This window comes from Chiloscyllium plagiosum, chromosome 36 (genome assembly GCF_004010195.1).
Source record: "Chiloscyllium plagiosum isolate BGI_BamShark_2017 chromosome 36, ASM401019v2, whole genome shotgun sequence".
Classification (NCBI taxonomy): Eukaryota; Metazoa; Chordata; class Chondrichthyes; order Orectolobiformes; family Hemiscylliidae; genus Chiloscyllium; species Chiloscyllium plagiosum.
Window position 1 is genome coordinate 33,183,412 of NC_057745.1, and position 17,314 is coordinate 33,200,725.

The 17,314-nt window shown below is 43.5% G+C and overlaps 1 protein-coding gene across 1 annotated transcript in view; it reads right to left on the reverse strand.

Moving 5' to 3' along the window:
- The window catches only part of fah (fumarylacetoacetate hydrolase (fumarylacetoacetase)), a 56,474-nt gene that overhangs the window by 11,152 nt on the left and 28,008 nt on the right, over positions 1-17,314 (reverse strand). The window contains exons 8-11 of the mRNA XM_043677625.1: positions 16,329-16,428; positions 14,013-14,143; positions 7,323-7,398; positions 1,292-1,338 (exon numbers count right to left, since the gene is read on the reverse strand). Of these exons, the coding sequence (XP_043533560.1) occupies positions 1,292-1,338; positions 7,323-7,398; positions 14,013-14,143; positions 16,329-16,428 (354 nt within the window). The remainder of the gene's footprint in view (positions 1-1,291; positions 1,339-7,322; positions 7,399-14,012; positions 14,144-16,328; positions 16,429-17,314) is intronic.

The window sequence follows — 17,314 nt, forward strand, 5'->3', positions numbered from 1 at the left end:
ATTCTGGTCTCCTTCCTATTGGAAAGATGTTGTGGAACTTGAAAGGGTTCAGCAAAGATTTACAAGGATGTTGCCAGGGTTGGAGGATTTGAGCTATAGGGAAAGGCCGAATAGGCTGTTTTCCCTGGAGCGTTGGATGCTGTGGTGTGATCTTATAGCGGTTTACAAAATTATGAGGGGCATGGATAGGGTAAATAGACAAAGTCTTTTCCCTGGGGTTGGGGAGTCCAGAACTAGAGGGCATATATTTAGGGTGAGAGGGGAAAGATATAAAAGGGTGCTAAGGGACAACCTTTACACCCAGAGGGTGGTACGTGTATGGAATGAGCTGCCAGAGGAAGTGGTGGAGGCTGGTACAATTGCAACATTTAAGAGGCATTTGGATGGGTATATGAATAGGAAGGGTTTGGAGGGATATGGGCCAGGTGCTGGCAGGTGGGATTAGATTGGGTTGGGATATCTGGTCGGCATGGACGGGTTGGGCTAAAGGGTCTGTTTCCGTGCTGTACATCTCTATGACTCTATAATTAAAGCCTCCAATGCCAGAAGATTCATTGCCCCCCAAATTGAAGTCAGTATTAACGCCAAATCTGACCTGCAGCACAAAATCACGCCCTGGGTTTTTGTGTGTTTGCTTGTTCTGCTAAATTTCCCACCAATGATGCAATGGGAGATTAGGGGAATCTGTGGAGAATTTCAGAGCTTATTTGTCCGACCTGTTGAGGAACCATTTTCTTTCAAACTAGAAATATCCTTTGGCTGTTAATTTGAATAGGTTATTTAGAATATGACGGGAAGCCCTTGAAGAGGGTGTACAGGGGATTTCTTGAAAGGTGCAAGGGATAAAATGCATCAGGTAACTTGGGGGATTGGAGAAACTAGGGTTGTTGGGTTTTGAGCAAAGAAAGTTGAGGAAGGATTTAATAGAAATGTTCAAGATCATGAAAACGTTTGAAAATAAACTGGCAGGATGGATGGCAACTAAAGGACAGATAATTGGCAAAAGAATTACAGTAGCAAAAACAGGAATTTATTTTTTAGTCCATAGCAAATGATGATGTGGATCACACAGCCTGGAAAGATAGTGGGGAAGCAAATTCAATTGTAGACTTCCAAAAGGAATTGGAAAATTACTTGAAAAGAAAGTTTTATAGGGTGATCGGATGAAAGATGGATAAATGGATAGTTCACGCAAAGAGACATGAAGGACTGAATGGCCTCCTTCGGCAGATTGAAGATCTGTGATTGTAACTTATTTTAGAAAAAAGGCATCATTGGACACTGAGCTCACCTTGAAGTTGGACCGACAGATTGTCGCCTTTTCAGTCATTGCCTCACCTGCCATGAAACACACAAAGAAAATTCTTGAACCATAACAAAGTCAACATTTTAAGCAAATTTGAAATGGTAACAGGGGAGGCAGTTTATTGCTGACTAATAATCCCAGAGACCCAGGTAATGTTCTTGGGAGCCAGGTATAAATCCCACCATGACAATCATGTGGGTATTATAGTGGCTCAGGGTTAGCACTGCTGCCTCACAGTGCCAGTGACCTGGGTTGGATTCCATCCTCAGATGATTGTGTGTGGAGTTTGCACGTTCTAGTATTTTTAGGACAGAAATTGACTGCTGCACAAAACCACGAGATGCACATTACATCTGACCTTCCTCTTCCTTTTCACCAAGAGCATCCAATGAAACAACACTCAACATGCTTTTGTTAAATCCAATGAGGTTCAAGTGCTACTGGATGCATGTTAATGCAGATCCATAACTGAATCAAAGATATTACAGCAGAAAATGATGCTATTCATCCCAATGTTTCTGGGCTAGGTTCGCAACAGTGACAGAAATAACTAAATTAATAGCTGTATCTGAATGGCCATAGTATTTGTAATAAAACAGCTGAACTATCATCTCAAATAGGAATTCAAATATATGGCTTGACAGCCAGTACAATTCCTGATAAAGGGCTTTTGCCCAAAAAGTCAATTTTCCTGCTCCTCAAATGCTGCCTGACCTGCTGTGCTTTTTCAGCACCGCCTTCTCCACTCCAGCCAGTACAATGGCATGGTTACAAGAAAGCTAAAGCTGGGGCCCTTTAATTCCAAAGTGACAATCTGGAAGGACAAGGTGCTAGGGAAAAGGCGATGAGGTGGTTCTCTTAACCATTGTACTGCAGTGAGAGAGGACCATTATTCTAAATTTCAAAATGTAGAATCAGTTTTGGGTTGAAGTAAACAGCAAAGGGCAGGCAGCTCAGGTGAGAAATATGTACAGGACACTAAATAACAGAGCTGAAAATGTGTTGCTGGAAAAGCACAGCAGGTCAGGCAGCATCCAAGGAGCAGGAGAATCGACGTTTCGGGCATGAGCCCTTCTTCTGATCTCCAGCATCTGCAGTCCTCACTTTCTCCACTAAATAACAGAGGTCAAAAATCATAGCATAAATCAGGAAATTAGAGATGTGAGTGATAAGGGTGATAATATAATTATGAGAGGTTTCAATCTATGTATAAACACAATAAATTAGTACTAATGTTGTGGAGGATGGCTTCATGGAAAGTAAGTAAAATGATTTTCTAAAGCAGTACATTGACCAACTAACTAGGGATTGGGTTATTTTAGATCTAGCGTTGTGCAATGATAAAGGGCTAATTAACAATCTTGTTTTAGAGAAAAGTGAGCATAACATGATAATATTTTACATTAAGTTTAAAAGTGATGTAGTTCAATCAGAAACTAGAGTCTTTAACCTAATCAAAGTAAACTATGAAGCCACGTGCGACAAATTGGCTTAGGTAGCTTGAGAAACTGTGTCAAAAGTTATGACTATAGGCAGATAATGGCTAACATTTAAAGAATGAATATGTAGTTTACAACAAAAATACACTGCTTTAATACATAAAAATCGAGGAAGAAAATTTTTCTAACTGTGGCTACCAGGAGAAATCAAGATCCTGTTAGATCAAAGGTTGTCCAAAAAATAACAATCCTGAGACTGGAACCATTTTAGAATTTTGCAAAGGAGGACCAAGAAAAAGAAAAGAGAAAGAAGGAACATTAGAGTAAACGGATGAGAATTTTTAAAATGAATGGTTAAAGCTTCTCTGGGCATGTAAAAAGCAAAAATAAATGTGATTCCATTTCCGAAGTCAGAAGAATTTACAATGGGAATAATGAAATGGCACAGAAACTAAACAAATATTTGTCTGTCTTCACAAAGAAAAGTACTAAAAACCTCCCAGAAATAAATGGAGAATCTAGTGACTAGTGTCAACAAGAAACTGCAAGGCATTAACATTAATAGAAGAACAGTACTGGAGAAAATAATGAGTTTTGAAGAAGCTAAATCCTCTGGAGCCTGATGATCCACCTCCTCGAGTGTTTAAAAAGATGGCTGTACAGACAGTAGATGCATTTGGAAATTCTATAGAATTTAGAATAGTCCCTTCAGATTCGAAGACACCAGATGTAACTCCACATTTAAGAAAAGAGGGAGAGAGAAAGTGGGGAATACCTGTTAGGCTAACATCAGACATAGGAGAAATGGTAGAATCTGTCTTAAAGGATGTTATATAAAGACAGTTAGAGAATAATGATAGGATTAGACCATCCACTGACTCCATCTACACTTCTCATTGTCTCAGGAAGACAGCCAACATAATCAAAGACACTTCCCAGCCCAGTTATAATCTCTTCCAGCCCCTTCTGTTGGGCAGAAGGTACAAAAGCTTAAATACACATAACAAATTTGAGAACAGCTTCTTCCCCACTGTTATTAGACTTCTGAATGGACCTCTCAAATTTAAAATTTAATGCTGATGTCGCTCTTTGTACACTTTCTCTGCAGCCAGAACATTGTATTCCTTGCTCTGTTCTATTACCCTGATGCACTTTGTACGGTATGATCTGCCTGTACTGCACACAAAACAAAACTTGAATTGAATTGAATTGAATTTATTGTCACGTGTACCAAGGCACAGTGAAAAGCTTTGTCTTGCGAGCAATACAGGCAGAATACAGGCACATAGGTACATGTGACAATAATAAATCAAATCAAATCAAATAGGCAGAGCCAATATGGATTTATAAAAAGAAGTCATTTTTCACAAGCCTATTTTCTGAGTTTTTGAGGATGTAACGAGCAGAATTGATGAGGAAAAACTAGTAGATGCTTTATTGTTTTAACCAATAGATATTTAGATTTTCAAATACTTTCGGTAAGGTTCCACATAACAGGATTGAAAGTAAAGTTCCAGAGCATGAGATTTGGGGAGTATGTACTGGCAAGGGTTGATATCTGGTAATTTGACACAAAACAGAGGGCAAACTCTTATAGGGGTCCGAACAAAATGGGTTATGTTGGAATTTGTGGCAGAATCAGATGCAAAGTCTAACGAGGCCTGGCTTGATGCCATTGCACGTCCAATGCTTTTGCCAAGTGGTATGATGAATTTCTCACCAGGTACTCAGGAATTGTCGTTAAAGGAAGATTAGCACTTGTTAAACACTTCATTAATAACAAAATAATCTCATTAGTATTCAGCTTCCTATCTTACCAAATACATCAAACAGGCTGGACATCAAGAACTCTCAGCATGGAAGTCAGAGCAGGTACCTGGCAACTTCAACTTACTAGTGGCTGGAAAGTGGCTTCATATTGGACACTGGGCACCAAACTCTCCAGGACAAACTCCATGGGCATTTGCCACATGGTGCCCATGTCTACAGACACTGGTATTTGGCATGTGCCATGCACTAAGAATCCTCAAGGTACATCTCCGATCCACTTACAGGACACATCTGCACTTCAATGCTGCACCAGGGCTACAGAAGGAACGCTCATTGTAATGCTGCAGCAAGGACATTGCGTACCCAGGGACACATACCCAGCTCATGGACTGGCACCAGTCTGTAAGCCATGACTCTTCTCTCACTCTCATTGACTCTGAGCCAACCTGGATGTTCACAGTCTCTCTGCCTTGCATTGCCTTGCCTTTTAGTGCAGACACAAATCCCAGAAGCTTGTCCTGGTTGTCAGCAGCAGGCCTCAATCGAGTCAAAGAGGATAGCTTTGCTCAGGGGCTCCTTGTGCAATAAAGAGTAGCCTCTGATACCAATCCAGGAGATTGGACATGGTCAGTCACTTCGGGTGATCAGATTTAGGACCCTCTTCACACAAGGGGTGAGGATCTGAATACCAGGCAGCTCCCCCAACTATCTTGACTCTTTTAAAAAAAAAAGATGTCTATTAATTGGTCTGCATTCTCCACACTATGTAAGAAAAAGGGGCGGCACGGTGGCACAGTGGTTAGCACTGCTGCCTCACAGCGCCAGAGACCCGGGTTCAATTCCCTCCTCAGGCGACTGACTGTGTGGAGTTTGCACGTTCTCCCCGTGTCTGCGTGGGTTTCCTCCGGGTGCTCCGGTTTCCTCCCACAGTCAAAGATGTGCAGGTCAGGTGAATTGGCCATGCTAAATTGTCCGTAGTGTTAGGTAAGGGGTAAATGTAGGGGTACGGGTGGTTTGCGCTTTGGCGAGTCGGTGTGGACTTGTTGGGCCGAAGGGCCTGTTTCCACGCTGTAAAGTAATCTAAAAAAAAAAATCTTTACCAGGCAGCTCCCCCAACCATCTTGACTCTTTTACCAGGCAGCTCCCCCAACCATCTTGACTCTTTCTATCATATCCTTCCCCGCACCCCCAGAATGAGAGGCAGCTTACTCCCTGTAAGCTGCTCAGCTCCACGCATGTGCAGCCACTCCATGTTCCGTGTGTGCTCAGCACGTCTGTTTCAGTTCTGGAAGGTGCTGGGACCTCGGAGCACACACAGCCGGGACGGGAATGACAGGGAATGCTGCAGGCAGGCATCATGAGATATGGAAGCAGGTGGCACAGCTGTTATTGTTGGAGGGAAGGTGCCCCGAGTCAGCGAGTTGGCAGTGATAGGGCATGCAGGGTTAGTGATGTTGGGGATTGGGTTGAGTGGTAGGCAAAACTGAGGATTGCAGATGCTTGAAACCAGAGTCTAGATTAAAGTGATGCTGGAAAAGCACAGCAGGTCAGGCAGCATCCGAGGAGCAGGAAAATCTATGTTTCGGGCAAAAGCCCTTCATCGGGCTAGTCATAGTGAGTGATAGTGAGTGGTACTCAAGCAATCCAATTGGGAAGATGAATCTCACCATGCTGAAAGACTTAAATGCAACACTCTATCAAAGTTAAAATGGCTGCAGTGAATGTGGGGGAGTGAAGTTTTGTCTTGAGAGAAGGAATTTCTTCACCTAGATCAGAGAATCACAGAATCATAGAATCCCTACAGTGTGAAAAGAGGATATTTGGTCCATCAAGTCTGCATCAACTCTCCAAAGAGTGTCCTACCCAGACACAGTCTTTCCCAAGAAGCTATCCCTGTGACCCCACATTTACTGTGGCTAATCCACTGATCCTACATATTCCTGTGGATGGTGGTGAATCTTTGCCTCAGAGGTAATGGAGGCCTCAGTCATTGAGTGTGCTCAAGAAACAGGCCGATTGATTTCAAGGGATATTATAGGGATAGTGTAGGGAAAAGGTGTTGAAGTAGAATGTCAGCCAAGATCTTACTGAGTAGTTGGGTGGACTTGAAGGGCTGAATGGTCTCTTCCTGCTCCTATTTCTTAACTGAATCTGTCTACCCAGAGCAGAAAATTGGTACAGAACAGAAAGAATCCATTGTGTCTGTGCTAGCTTTCTGAATAACACATCTAGAGCCATTCCTCTCTCTTCCTATTCTGGCCCTGGCAGAGTTTCCCTGTGCTCTGTTTCCAAATGACACCCGAGAAATGGAGCACAATTCCAGGGGAGGAAACAAGACCCAAACTTTTCAGATTGTGAGCGGGGAGCAGTAAATCTTTCCTCATTGCTTTTTCCAGAGACAGCACTTGACTCTTCCTGAAGAAGGGAACAAGGCAACATGTTTGTAAACTGTCTGCAGGGTATATTCCAGTCTAGAGCAGATAGGTCTGCATATGGATTGGTCCCTTTAACCACATGGGTGAGGCTAACATTTAGTGAATTTCACCAGAATTTTACTGATTTCCTGTCGGTTACAGCCACTGATCAGACAAATCAGAAGGAAATTCAAGGCCATTGTGGAAATGAGCATTCAGAATAAACACACTTCATCAGAGACCCAAAGGATTCGTCAGTCACCCAGGACACTGAATGCATTTATAAAATAAAAGGCACAAGGCCATCGTTTTAAAGAACTGCCTTTAAACGTTCTTCTCATGAATTTATGAAGGAGTACACAGACGTGTCAGCAGTCACTAGGTATAACTCACCTTTAATAGAAACAGAAAGGTTGATGTCGAAAGTGTACGGGTCATCACTGCACAGATACGGCAGGGGCTTGGGATTCTGCACAATCAAAAGAATATGGATTTAAGTGTAACTAAAGGCATTCTGACAACCCAAGGCCCATTCTATTTTCTGTACTCAACATTTACTCTTCCAGAATCAGGAGGGAGAAAGTGAGGATGGCAGATACTGGAGATCAGAGCCAAGAGTGTGGTGCTAGAAAAGCACAGCAGGTCAGGCAGCATCAGAGGAGCAGGAGAATCGACGTTTCAGACATGAGCTCATTCCTGATGAAGGGCTTATGCCTGAAATGTTGATTCCCCTGTTCCTTGGATGCTGCCTGACCCGCTGTGCTTTTCCAGCACCACACTCTCTTCCAGAATCAGTCACATTCCCACAAACTGACCAGAGATGATTTATATAACTGGGCTTGCTGAAATTAGGAGAATAAGCTACCTGAGTGCAGCCAAAAGGGAACAGATTATAAAGAACTGTTCTGTCCCCCTTTCTTTCAGCACATTTCAATGACAGAGCTTGAATTTAAAAACATTTTAATAAAGACAAGAGGCCAGTTTTCAATCAATAGTATTGAAATAGGACTGCTCAACAATGACAATGCTTTAAGCAGTTTGAAACACAATTAAACAAACTGAATGTTGGAGAGTTGTGTTCTCCGACCAGATCGCAGTAAATCAACTCTCAGTTAAAATGTCCATTCTTGTCACTGTAGCTGCAAATTCAACTTCAGTGGTGACTGGAGCGACCCACATCTGCACTTTTCTCTCTCTCTCAACCAGAACCTGCTTTCATGACTACTAAGCTGCCTGAGGGAACACAGTCTGGGCACAGAGTGAACAGCAGCAGTCTGTAACCTGGCCTCATCACCAGCACCTCATCCCAACAAGAACAACCTCTTCCTCCACCTCCACTCTGCCCTAGCTAGGGAAACACCTCAGTCATAGAGATTGGCACCTTGTTCTCAGAATGGCCACATGACGTCAACAGCTGGGTGTGAAATGAATGAAAGAGATTTGCTTGGATTGTGATTGTGATTAACCACATCAAGCAATTCCGCTTATCGTGCGGTTTATAGAAACTTGTGAATCTGTCTGGCCCAAATGATACTGATATGACGAAAGGGGTTGAACATTCCTTGATAGACAATAAGAAAATTGCATCTCTTGAGTGCAGAGGTCATGTTCCTACCCCCATGGACCAGGATGCCCAGGTTCAAGTCTCACCTGCTCCAGAGGTGTGTAATAACATCTCTGTACAGACTGATTAGCAAAATAGGTTAAATTTTTTTAAAAAAGGAAATTAGAAAGAATGTCATGATGGTATTTAGCAGCAGAGTTACTGTAGGTTTTCAGTGCAGGAAAATGAGCAGGGTCCAGAAAGACTGAACAATTAATCATTCCTCATATCTCTGCGTATAAGCAGTAAAGGTTCTCTCTCCTTGATGATTCCTCATCAGCTTCTTAATTCTTCTTGTCTAATCATCCAACAATCTTTCTTGTCCGAGCATGTTTATTGAGACTTGGCTGAGAGCCCAGCCAGCTATTAGGCTTCTGAAACAGCTTTGTGCAAGGGAACGTTGCTTGACAGCGTTTTGCCTTGGACCTAATTTGTTCACACACGGTGCTTACTTACACAAGATAAAGAGCTCTAGGGTGCTTGTAGTCTCTGCCCTGAGACTTTAAAGGCCTGGCTGATTGAGATTTTATAGGGCTGTAGTAAAAGCAGCTTTTAAAAAGAAATTAGAAATGAATAACTTATTAAAAGATTCTACGCATGCTACTTTTACTGTAGGTTTCTTTGGTACAGGGTGCAGATTGGATGATCAGACATGAAAGTGGCACAAACTGGCACGGGGGCATGAGAAGCTTTGAATTTACCTTTCAAAATATTTCTTTATTCAGCCTATGGTTCACAGCATCTCTGAAAGACCATGAACCATGTATCCAGGTTCATAGGAACTGCAGGGAGCTAGGAGGTGCCTATTCTCACAACAGAGGCCGGCTGGTTAGAGGGCAGAAGTTGAGCTGGCAAACCCCAACAGCTGCACCTTGAACGTACCTTGGTGAAAACTGGAATTGCTGGGAATGGAGCTGAGAATCCTGGACTCAGGTGCTATCCACCATCTTTAAATTTCAGGGGGTCTCCCCAAATCCAGAAAAATCCAGTCCAATGCTTTACACCTGAGACCCATCACCACAATTCTGATGAAAGGTCACGAATCAGAAATGTTAACTCTGTTTCTCTCTCCGCACATGCTGCTGGAGTTAAAAGAGTCACTCTTTAATCAGCAGGGTGTACTGCAACACATTGATGTTTGTAATGGAATGGAAAAATGAAGTCATAGAGAGCTGGGTTAGCAAAGCAAAAACACTGGGGAATCATAGAGCAAAATAAGGAAGAACCTATATCAAGCTGTTTCATTGAGATACTAAATATCAATATAATTAATATTTCAGATATTACCTACACTGAGTACGGCAGCTTGTTGTTGAATCCGAATAACATTTAGACTTTTACTTTTGGAATGGTTGAGACCGTTGCATCTTTTAAGGTAAAAGAGGTAAAAACAGGACTATGAAGACAGCACACCGAAGAGCGAGCAGTTCTGGCCAATTTTAATTCTTCAGTCAACATTACTAAAACAGTTTACCTTGTTACTTCACTCAGTGCTGTTTGTGGAAGTTGGCTGGGTTTGAATTGACTGCCACTGCAAAGGTCTGACTTTCTAAGGTGCAGTGATCTCTGTAAGATTGCCATTCTGCTCCTATTCCTTTTCCACTGTGACCGAGCTCAAAATGCTTTGGCTACAGTTTCCAGTGGACACGCAGAAAAGTAGGAACATGAATAGGCCATTGGGCCCAGTGACTCTGCTCAGCCATTCACCATGGTTATGGCTGATCCTCCAATTCATTGCCATACATTCACTGACTCTCCACACCCCTTGATGCCGTTAACATCTATTTCTTTTTTTAAATGTATTCAGTGATTTTACTGTCACAGCCTCCTGTTGATGTGAATTCCACAGGTTCACCACTCTGAACAAAGACATTTCTCCAAAACTCAATCCAAAATGGCTGATTATATATCCCAAGACTGTGATAATTTGTTCTGGGCTCCCACCTCAACCCCCAACAAGAGAAACATTATTTCTGTATCCAGTCTGTCCAGCCCTTGTTCAATGAGATTCTCTCTGATTTTTCTAAACTCCAGGCAATCTAATCCTTGCTCAGATGATAAACCTGTCATCTCAGGAACCAGTCTGGTGAACCTTCACTGCATTCCCTCTATGGTAAGTATATCTTTTCTTAGTTTGAGGGGTAGGGAACCAAAACTGCACACAATATTCCAGGTATGGTCTTACCAAGACCCTGTACAAACCATAAGACAATAAGATATAGGAGCGGAAATTAGGCCATTCAGCCCATTGAGTCTGCTCTGCCATTCAATCATGGCTGATAAGTTTCTCAACCCCATTCTCCATGTAACCTTTGATTTCCTTAACAATCATGAACCTATCTATCTCAGTCTTAAATTTACTCAATAACCTGGCCTCCACAGCCTTTGGTGACAATGAAATTCCATAGATTAACCATTCTCTGGCTGAACAAGTGCCTCTTCATTTCCATTCTAAACGGTTTTACCTTTTCCCCTAATGCTATGCCCTCAGGTCTTAGTCTCCTGCTAATGGAAACATCTTCCCAACACCCACTCTATCCAGGCCATTCATTTTTCTGTAAGTTTCAGTTGGATCCCCCCCCACATCCTTCTAAACTCTGTCGAGTATAGACCCAGTGTCCTCAAATGTTCCTCATATGTTAAGCCTTTCATTTCTGGGATCATTCTCGTGAACCTCTTCTGGACCTGCTCCAGGGCCATGATGTCCTTCCTGAGATATGGGGCCCAGAACTGCTCACAATATCTAAATGTGGTCTGACCACAGCCTTATAAAGTCTCAGAAATACATCCCTGCTTTTATATTCTCATCCTCTCGATATAAATATCAACATTGTATTTGCTTTCTTAATTACCCACTCAACCTGCAAGTTAGCCTTAACAGAATCCTGGATTAGGACTCCCAAGTCCTATTTTCTGAATTTTCTCCCCATTTAGAAAATAGTCCATGCCTCTATTCTTCCTACCAAAGTACACAACCTCACATTTTATCACATTATATTCCACCTGCCACTTCTCTGCCTACTCTCCTAACCTGGACAAATCCTTCTACAGCCTCCCTGCCTCCTCACCTATCTTTGTATCACCTGCAAACTTAGACAGAATGCCCTCAGTTCCTTCATCTGGATTGTTAATGTATAAAGTGAAAAGCTGTGGTCCCAACACTCACCCTTGCAGAACACCACTGGTCACCATCTTCCATCCTGAGAAGGACCCTTTTATCCACACTCTCTGCCTTCTGACAGACAGCCAATCTTCTATCCATGCTAGTGCCGGGCCTCTAACACCATTGGCCCTTATCTTACTCAGCAGCCTCCTGTGCAGCACCTTACAGCTTCTGGAAGTCCAAGTATATAATATCAATTGGCACTCCTTTGTCTAACCTGCTTGTTATCTCCTCAAATAATTCTTAGAGTTGTCTGGCATGACCTCCCCTTGATGAAACCATGCTGACTTTGCCCTATTGTACCATGTTGTTCCAAGTATTCAGAAATCTCAGCCTTCACATTGGCTCCAAAGTTTTACCCATGACCGAGGTCAGGCTAATCAGCCTGTAATATCCCATCTCTTGCATGGTCCCTTCTTAAATAGTGGGGTTACAGTAGCAATTTTCCAGTCCTCTGGGCCCTCCCTGACTCCAGTGATTCCTGAAAGGTCACTACTAATTCTCCAATATCTCTTCAGCCATCTCCTTCAGAACTCTGGGGTTTAGACCATCATGGATTCTTCAGGTGGGTGAGGGAAGTGGGCAGGATGGTCGGTGGGTTGATTTGGATGAAGCTGTAAGGTTGTGTCATGAGGGGCAGTCAAGGGACTGTTGGTGGAGTCTGGGTCCTGGTATGTTGGAATTCTCCAAAAGAGTTGGAGATTGTTTTTGAGGGTCTTGGAGTGGGGAAGCATGGAATGCTTGATAAAAGTTATAACTTCCTGGGCAATTCCAACCAAGTGAGTGCATCTGGATTTTTCATGGGACCCTGATAACACCTTTCTGATTTACCATAAATTCTGTGCCCTTATGATCCTGCCCAACTAGATACCTGATGAATGAGCAGCGCTCCGAAAGTTAGCACTTCCAAAAAAAACCTGATGGACGATAACCTCGTGTTGTGTGATTTTTAACCTCTCTGATTGTACATCCAGTCTCTAATATTCCATTGAATGGAAGATCTGGATCAATCTCACAATTTTAACAATACCTTAATCCTGCGTTATTTGCTGTAGAGCTTGTGGGGATTAGATTAGACTCCCTACAGTGTGGAAGCAGGCCCTTTGGCCCAACAAATCCATACCAACCCTCCAAAGAGTAACCCACGCAGTCCCATTCCCCTCTGACTAATGCACCTAACACTATGGACATTTTAACATGGCCAATTCACCTGACCTGCACATCTTTGGACTGTGGGGGGAAATTGGAGCACCCGGAGAAAACCCACTCAGACACGGGGAGAATATGCAAACTCCACACAGTCGCCCGAGGCTGGAATCGAACCTGGGACCCTGGTGCTGTGAGGCAGCAGTGCTAACCACTGAGCCACCGTGCCGCCCTTAAAGTTGCAGGGATGTCCTGCAACTTAAAAAAGCACAAAAGACATGATTCTCATTCCATTGAGCCAATGGCATCAGATGTCATGGTGCACAGTCAAAGGCTGTAATTCTTTGCCCCAGTTGTCACACCCACCAGGAGTGGGCTGGCAAAGGGTGTTCAAATTGGTTCAGATGGCCGGGAGTACTGTGTGCCACACCCACCCTTCTACTCTACCAGTGGCGGGATAGAGTAGCCAGGAGTTACCCATTCTCAGACTCACTGAAGATTGTCTGGCCCTCTGCTCTCACCAGGGCCTGCCTGGCTGGGCCTGGAAATCTTGTCATACAACCCAAGGTGAATTAGTGGGCGGCACGGTGGCACAGTGGTTAGCACTGCTGCCTCACAGCGTCAGAGACCCGGGTTCAATTCCCGCCTCAGGCGACTGACTGTGTGGAGTTTGCACGTTCTCCCCGTGTCTGCGTGGGTTTCCTCCGGGTGCTCCGGTTTCCTCCCACCATCCAAAGATGTGCAGGGTCAGGTGAATTGGCCATGCTAAATTGCCCGTAGTGTTAGGTAAGGGGTAAATGTAGGGGTATGGGTGGGTTTCGCTTTGGCGGGTCGGTGTGGACTTGTTGTGCCGAAGGGCCTGTTTCCACACTGTAATCTAATCTAATCTAAAAAAACCTCCTTCTCTGGCCTCTATCACGGGTGTCAGACCCAGGATCTGCTGCAAGTGGCCTGTACTTCCTGGCTTTGAGGGGGAGGGGGGGTCAGTGAAACTGGGTTCGATTCCCTCGCCCCTCCAGCACACTCCAACCCCCAACCATCCCCCTTCCCCTCCCCCACCATCCGATTTACTAGCCAGTAGGGTGTGCTCCTTCCACTTTACATTCTGAACAATTATTTCAGCTTTACATTTAACATCCACATGGGGTGAGTCTGTCACCTGCCAAGTTACCTGGATAGGATTGGCCACAATGAATGGCGACAGAGCTTCCATCGATACAACCCAAGGTGAAATTGTCGTTCCAAAACTCTTCCCTAGGAATGGTCCCAGTGGAACATATTCCCATTTCTGAATATCACGAGCTGCAAGCACACCAAAAGTGATGTCAGTCTCAAGCCAGATTGTCAATGCTTACCTCTGAAATGATATAATGAGTCAGATGCACCAACAACACTCTCTTCTACTTTTTCCTTCTAATGGCTAATGAAGCTTCAACATCGAAACTGTTCACAACAAAATATATTTGGTGCTGAATTGGAGCTTTCCTTAAAGGGATGTTTCAGTTGAGACTGGAAACTGATGGACGAAATAGATGTTATATAACAGGCAACGTTACCAGTATTTCAGACATACATTGAGTTCAGATGCACAGCTAAGACTATAGATTGGGCAAGTATAGTACCCAAATTGATATTTTCTAACAAACCTATTCAGAGATGTTATTGCACACCTCTGGATCAGATAGGGCATGAACCGAGGCCTCCTGGCTCAGAGGTAGGGACATTGCCACCGTACTACAAGAATCATAATAAATGCTCAATCTCTTGCAGTAATGGCTTATAAAAAGAAAACAGATTTAATCCAGGTGATTACAGTTCAATTTTCTTCACATTTGTCACAGGAACATTTGACAGTCTCTAGTTGAGAATGGAATGTCCCATCCTGCAAAGAGAAAATAGTTAGAAATGGCCAGTTCTTGTTTGAAAAGACAAAACCATGATCGAAAATCTCACAGGATTCTCTTTGAGGAGGTAACAGATTTTCCAGAAAGGGGATGTCCGAGCACTGTGACGAGGCAATATGAAGGAAAAAGGACCATGGGCATGGAAATAGTGGGAGAATAATTGACTGGATTGGACAGGGAAGAGGCAGCAGGTTTCCAACATTGCTGGAAGAGGGAGGTGAGGCTGCACAGGGTTCAGTTCTGTATTCAGTGTAAATCCATGATGTTGAAAGACTTGAAGGAGCGGTTTGCAGCTGGTACAAAAATAGGAAGAAAAATACCTTCCAAAGGAAGATGCAATGGGCTAATAGTGAGGTTAGGGAATGGGCTAAATGTGACAGAGTAAATCACTGCCAGTAAATGTATAGTAATAAAAGAATTAAAGCTGTAATTATGCTCTGACTGATATAGACTCAGCGCTGTGGACAAATAGTGGGAGTGGGGAGAGGGGACAGATTAACGGGATAGTAAAGGCAGCACACCGCCCTGGACCCTCCAGCAGATTGGTAAGGCTGTAAAACAGTCTCAAATTCCAGATTATGTCATAATGCGTAGAATACAAAGTCCCAAGATAATGATTGTTGAAATACACAACAATTACTCCTACCTCCTCTTCATAATGAATAGAAAATTGTTTGTTCAATTATGTATAGTGTCAAGGATAAGGAGCCACAGATACAAGATTTCTTGTCATGGATTTCCGAAAGAGCAGAAACTGCTTCCTGAAGAAGGCTCATGGCTGTCTGATTCACTTGATGGACCAATGGTTAAGGCAGAAATGATCCAGAAATTGGAGAGGCAGATGAAGTTAAGGGAGATGGATAAATGTGATTGGACTAAGCAACATTTAACAAAGCAACCTATTTCCATTCTGTTTTCCTACTTACAACCAGATGAGGGAAACAATCACTAGGTCTTTTTCTCAAGCAGCATGCTCTGGGATTTTTCCACATTTTCTGTTTGTGTTTTCTGGAACATTAAGTCTGTGGTCAGCAACCTGGGCTTGATTTTTATGGGAAAGTGGAAACGCCATTTAAAGCAGGACTGTCAAAGAGATAATAGGCGAAACAGACAGATACTGGCCCATACAGTGACTAATAACAGGTACCATACCCGATTTCACAGCAAGCACACCCACGGCAAATTGTTCTAGAGTATAGAAAACTTTGTCACTTTCCACTTTGAGCCAAATAGCAGTGAACTATTGTGCAGCTTTGGTGATTCCTAATTTGAAAATCACCTCCCTGGCATTCTCCAACCATGAACAAACTCCTTGAGGAGCTTTACATAAAGTTAATTGCAAGTGACTAGAATCTAGGATCCCCCCCACCCAACAGCACCACCAGCCTTCCTTTGAAAATTGTGTCGCATTGTGGAGATTTTGGGAATCTCCAGAAATTGAAGTTTTACTGCTGACTCCTCCTGTAAGTGAATGTTAATCTATTGTGTTTAAGTTCTTTGTCCTGTTTGAGGATAGTGACCTTTGCCCAACTTGATATCAACCTTGAGTGACGGGCAAGTTAAAAATAAAATGTCAGTCTTACCACTCCAGTCATTCATAAGAACCATCCCAAAGATATGTTCGTGCGCCCGGGATATATCGATTCTCTCTCCTAACTTGGTGCCTGGTGCCACAAAAAAAGCCTAGTTTAAGAAGAAAGGTGCAGTGAAAGTTAGAATGCAGTTTATCTTCCAGATCATTCCCAGCACAGAGTGTTCTCGTTTGCGCAGCTCCTGTCGACGTAAAGTGGGAGGCACAGCAAGGTATTGTTTGGAGTAAGGCTGGATTCATGCGTTCTCCAGGGTCCAAGCTTTTAAGATAACTGCTTTGGAAAGAAATTCTAAATGAGATTGCTTCCCAGAGTTGACCTGTACACAGAGGAGTTTGAATGAACTTACAAAAAGAATTCCCCTGCCTATCAGCAGACAGGGCTTCTTCACAAAGAGTATGGACAGGCCCTTGTTTTACCGTTCATTCACAAGATGACACCTCTGACGGTGCAGCACTTAGACTCATCGAGTTGGACAGCACAGAAACAAACCCTTCGGTCTAACTTGTCCATGCTGACCAGATATCCTAAACTAATCTAGTCCCATTTGCCAGCACTTGGCTCATATCCCTCTAAATCCTTCTTATTCATTTACCCATCCAGATGTCTTTTGAATAGTGTAATTGTGCCAGCCTCTCCCACTTCCACTAGGCAGCTCTTTCCATACACGCAACAAGCAATCCGTGTGGGCGGCACGGTGGCACAGTGGTTAGCACTGCTGCCTCACAGCGCCAGAGACCCGGGTTCATTTCCCACCTCACGCGACTGACTGTGTGGAGTTTGCACATTCTCCCTGTGTCTGCGTGGGTTTCCTCCGGGTGCTCTGGTTTCCTCCCACAGTCCAAAGATGTGCAGGTCAGGTGAATTGGCCATGCTAAATTGTCCGTAGTGTTAGGTAAGGGGTAAATGTGGGGGTATGGGTGGGTTACGCTTCAGCGGGTCGGTGTGGACTTGTTGGGCCGAAGGGCCTGTTTCCACAC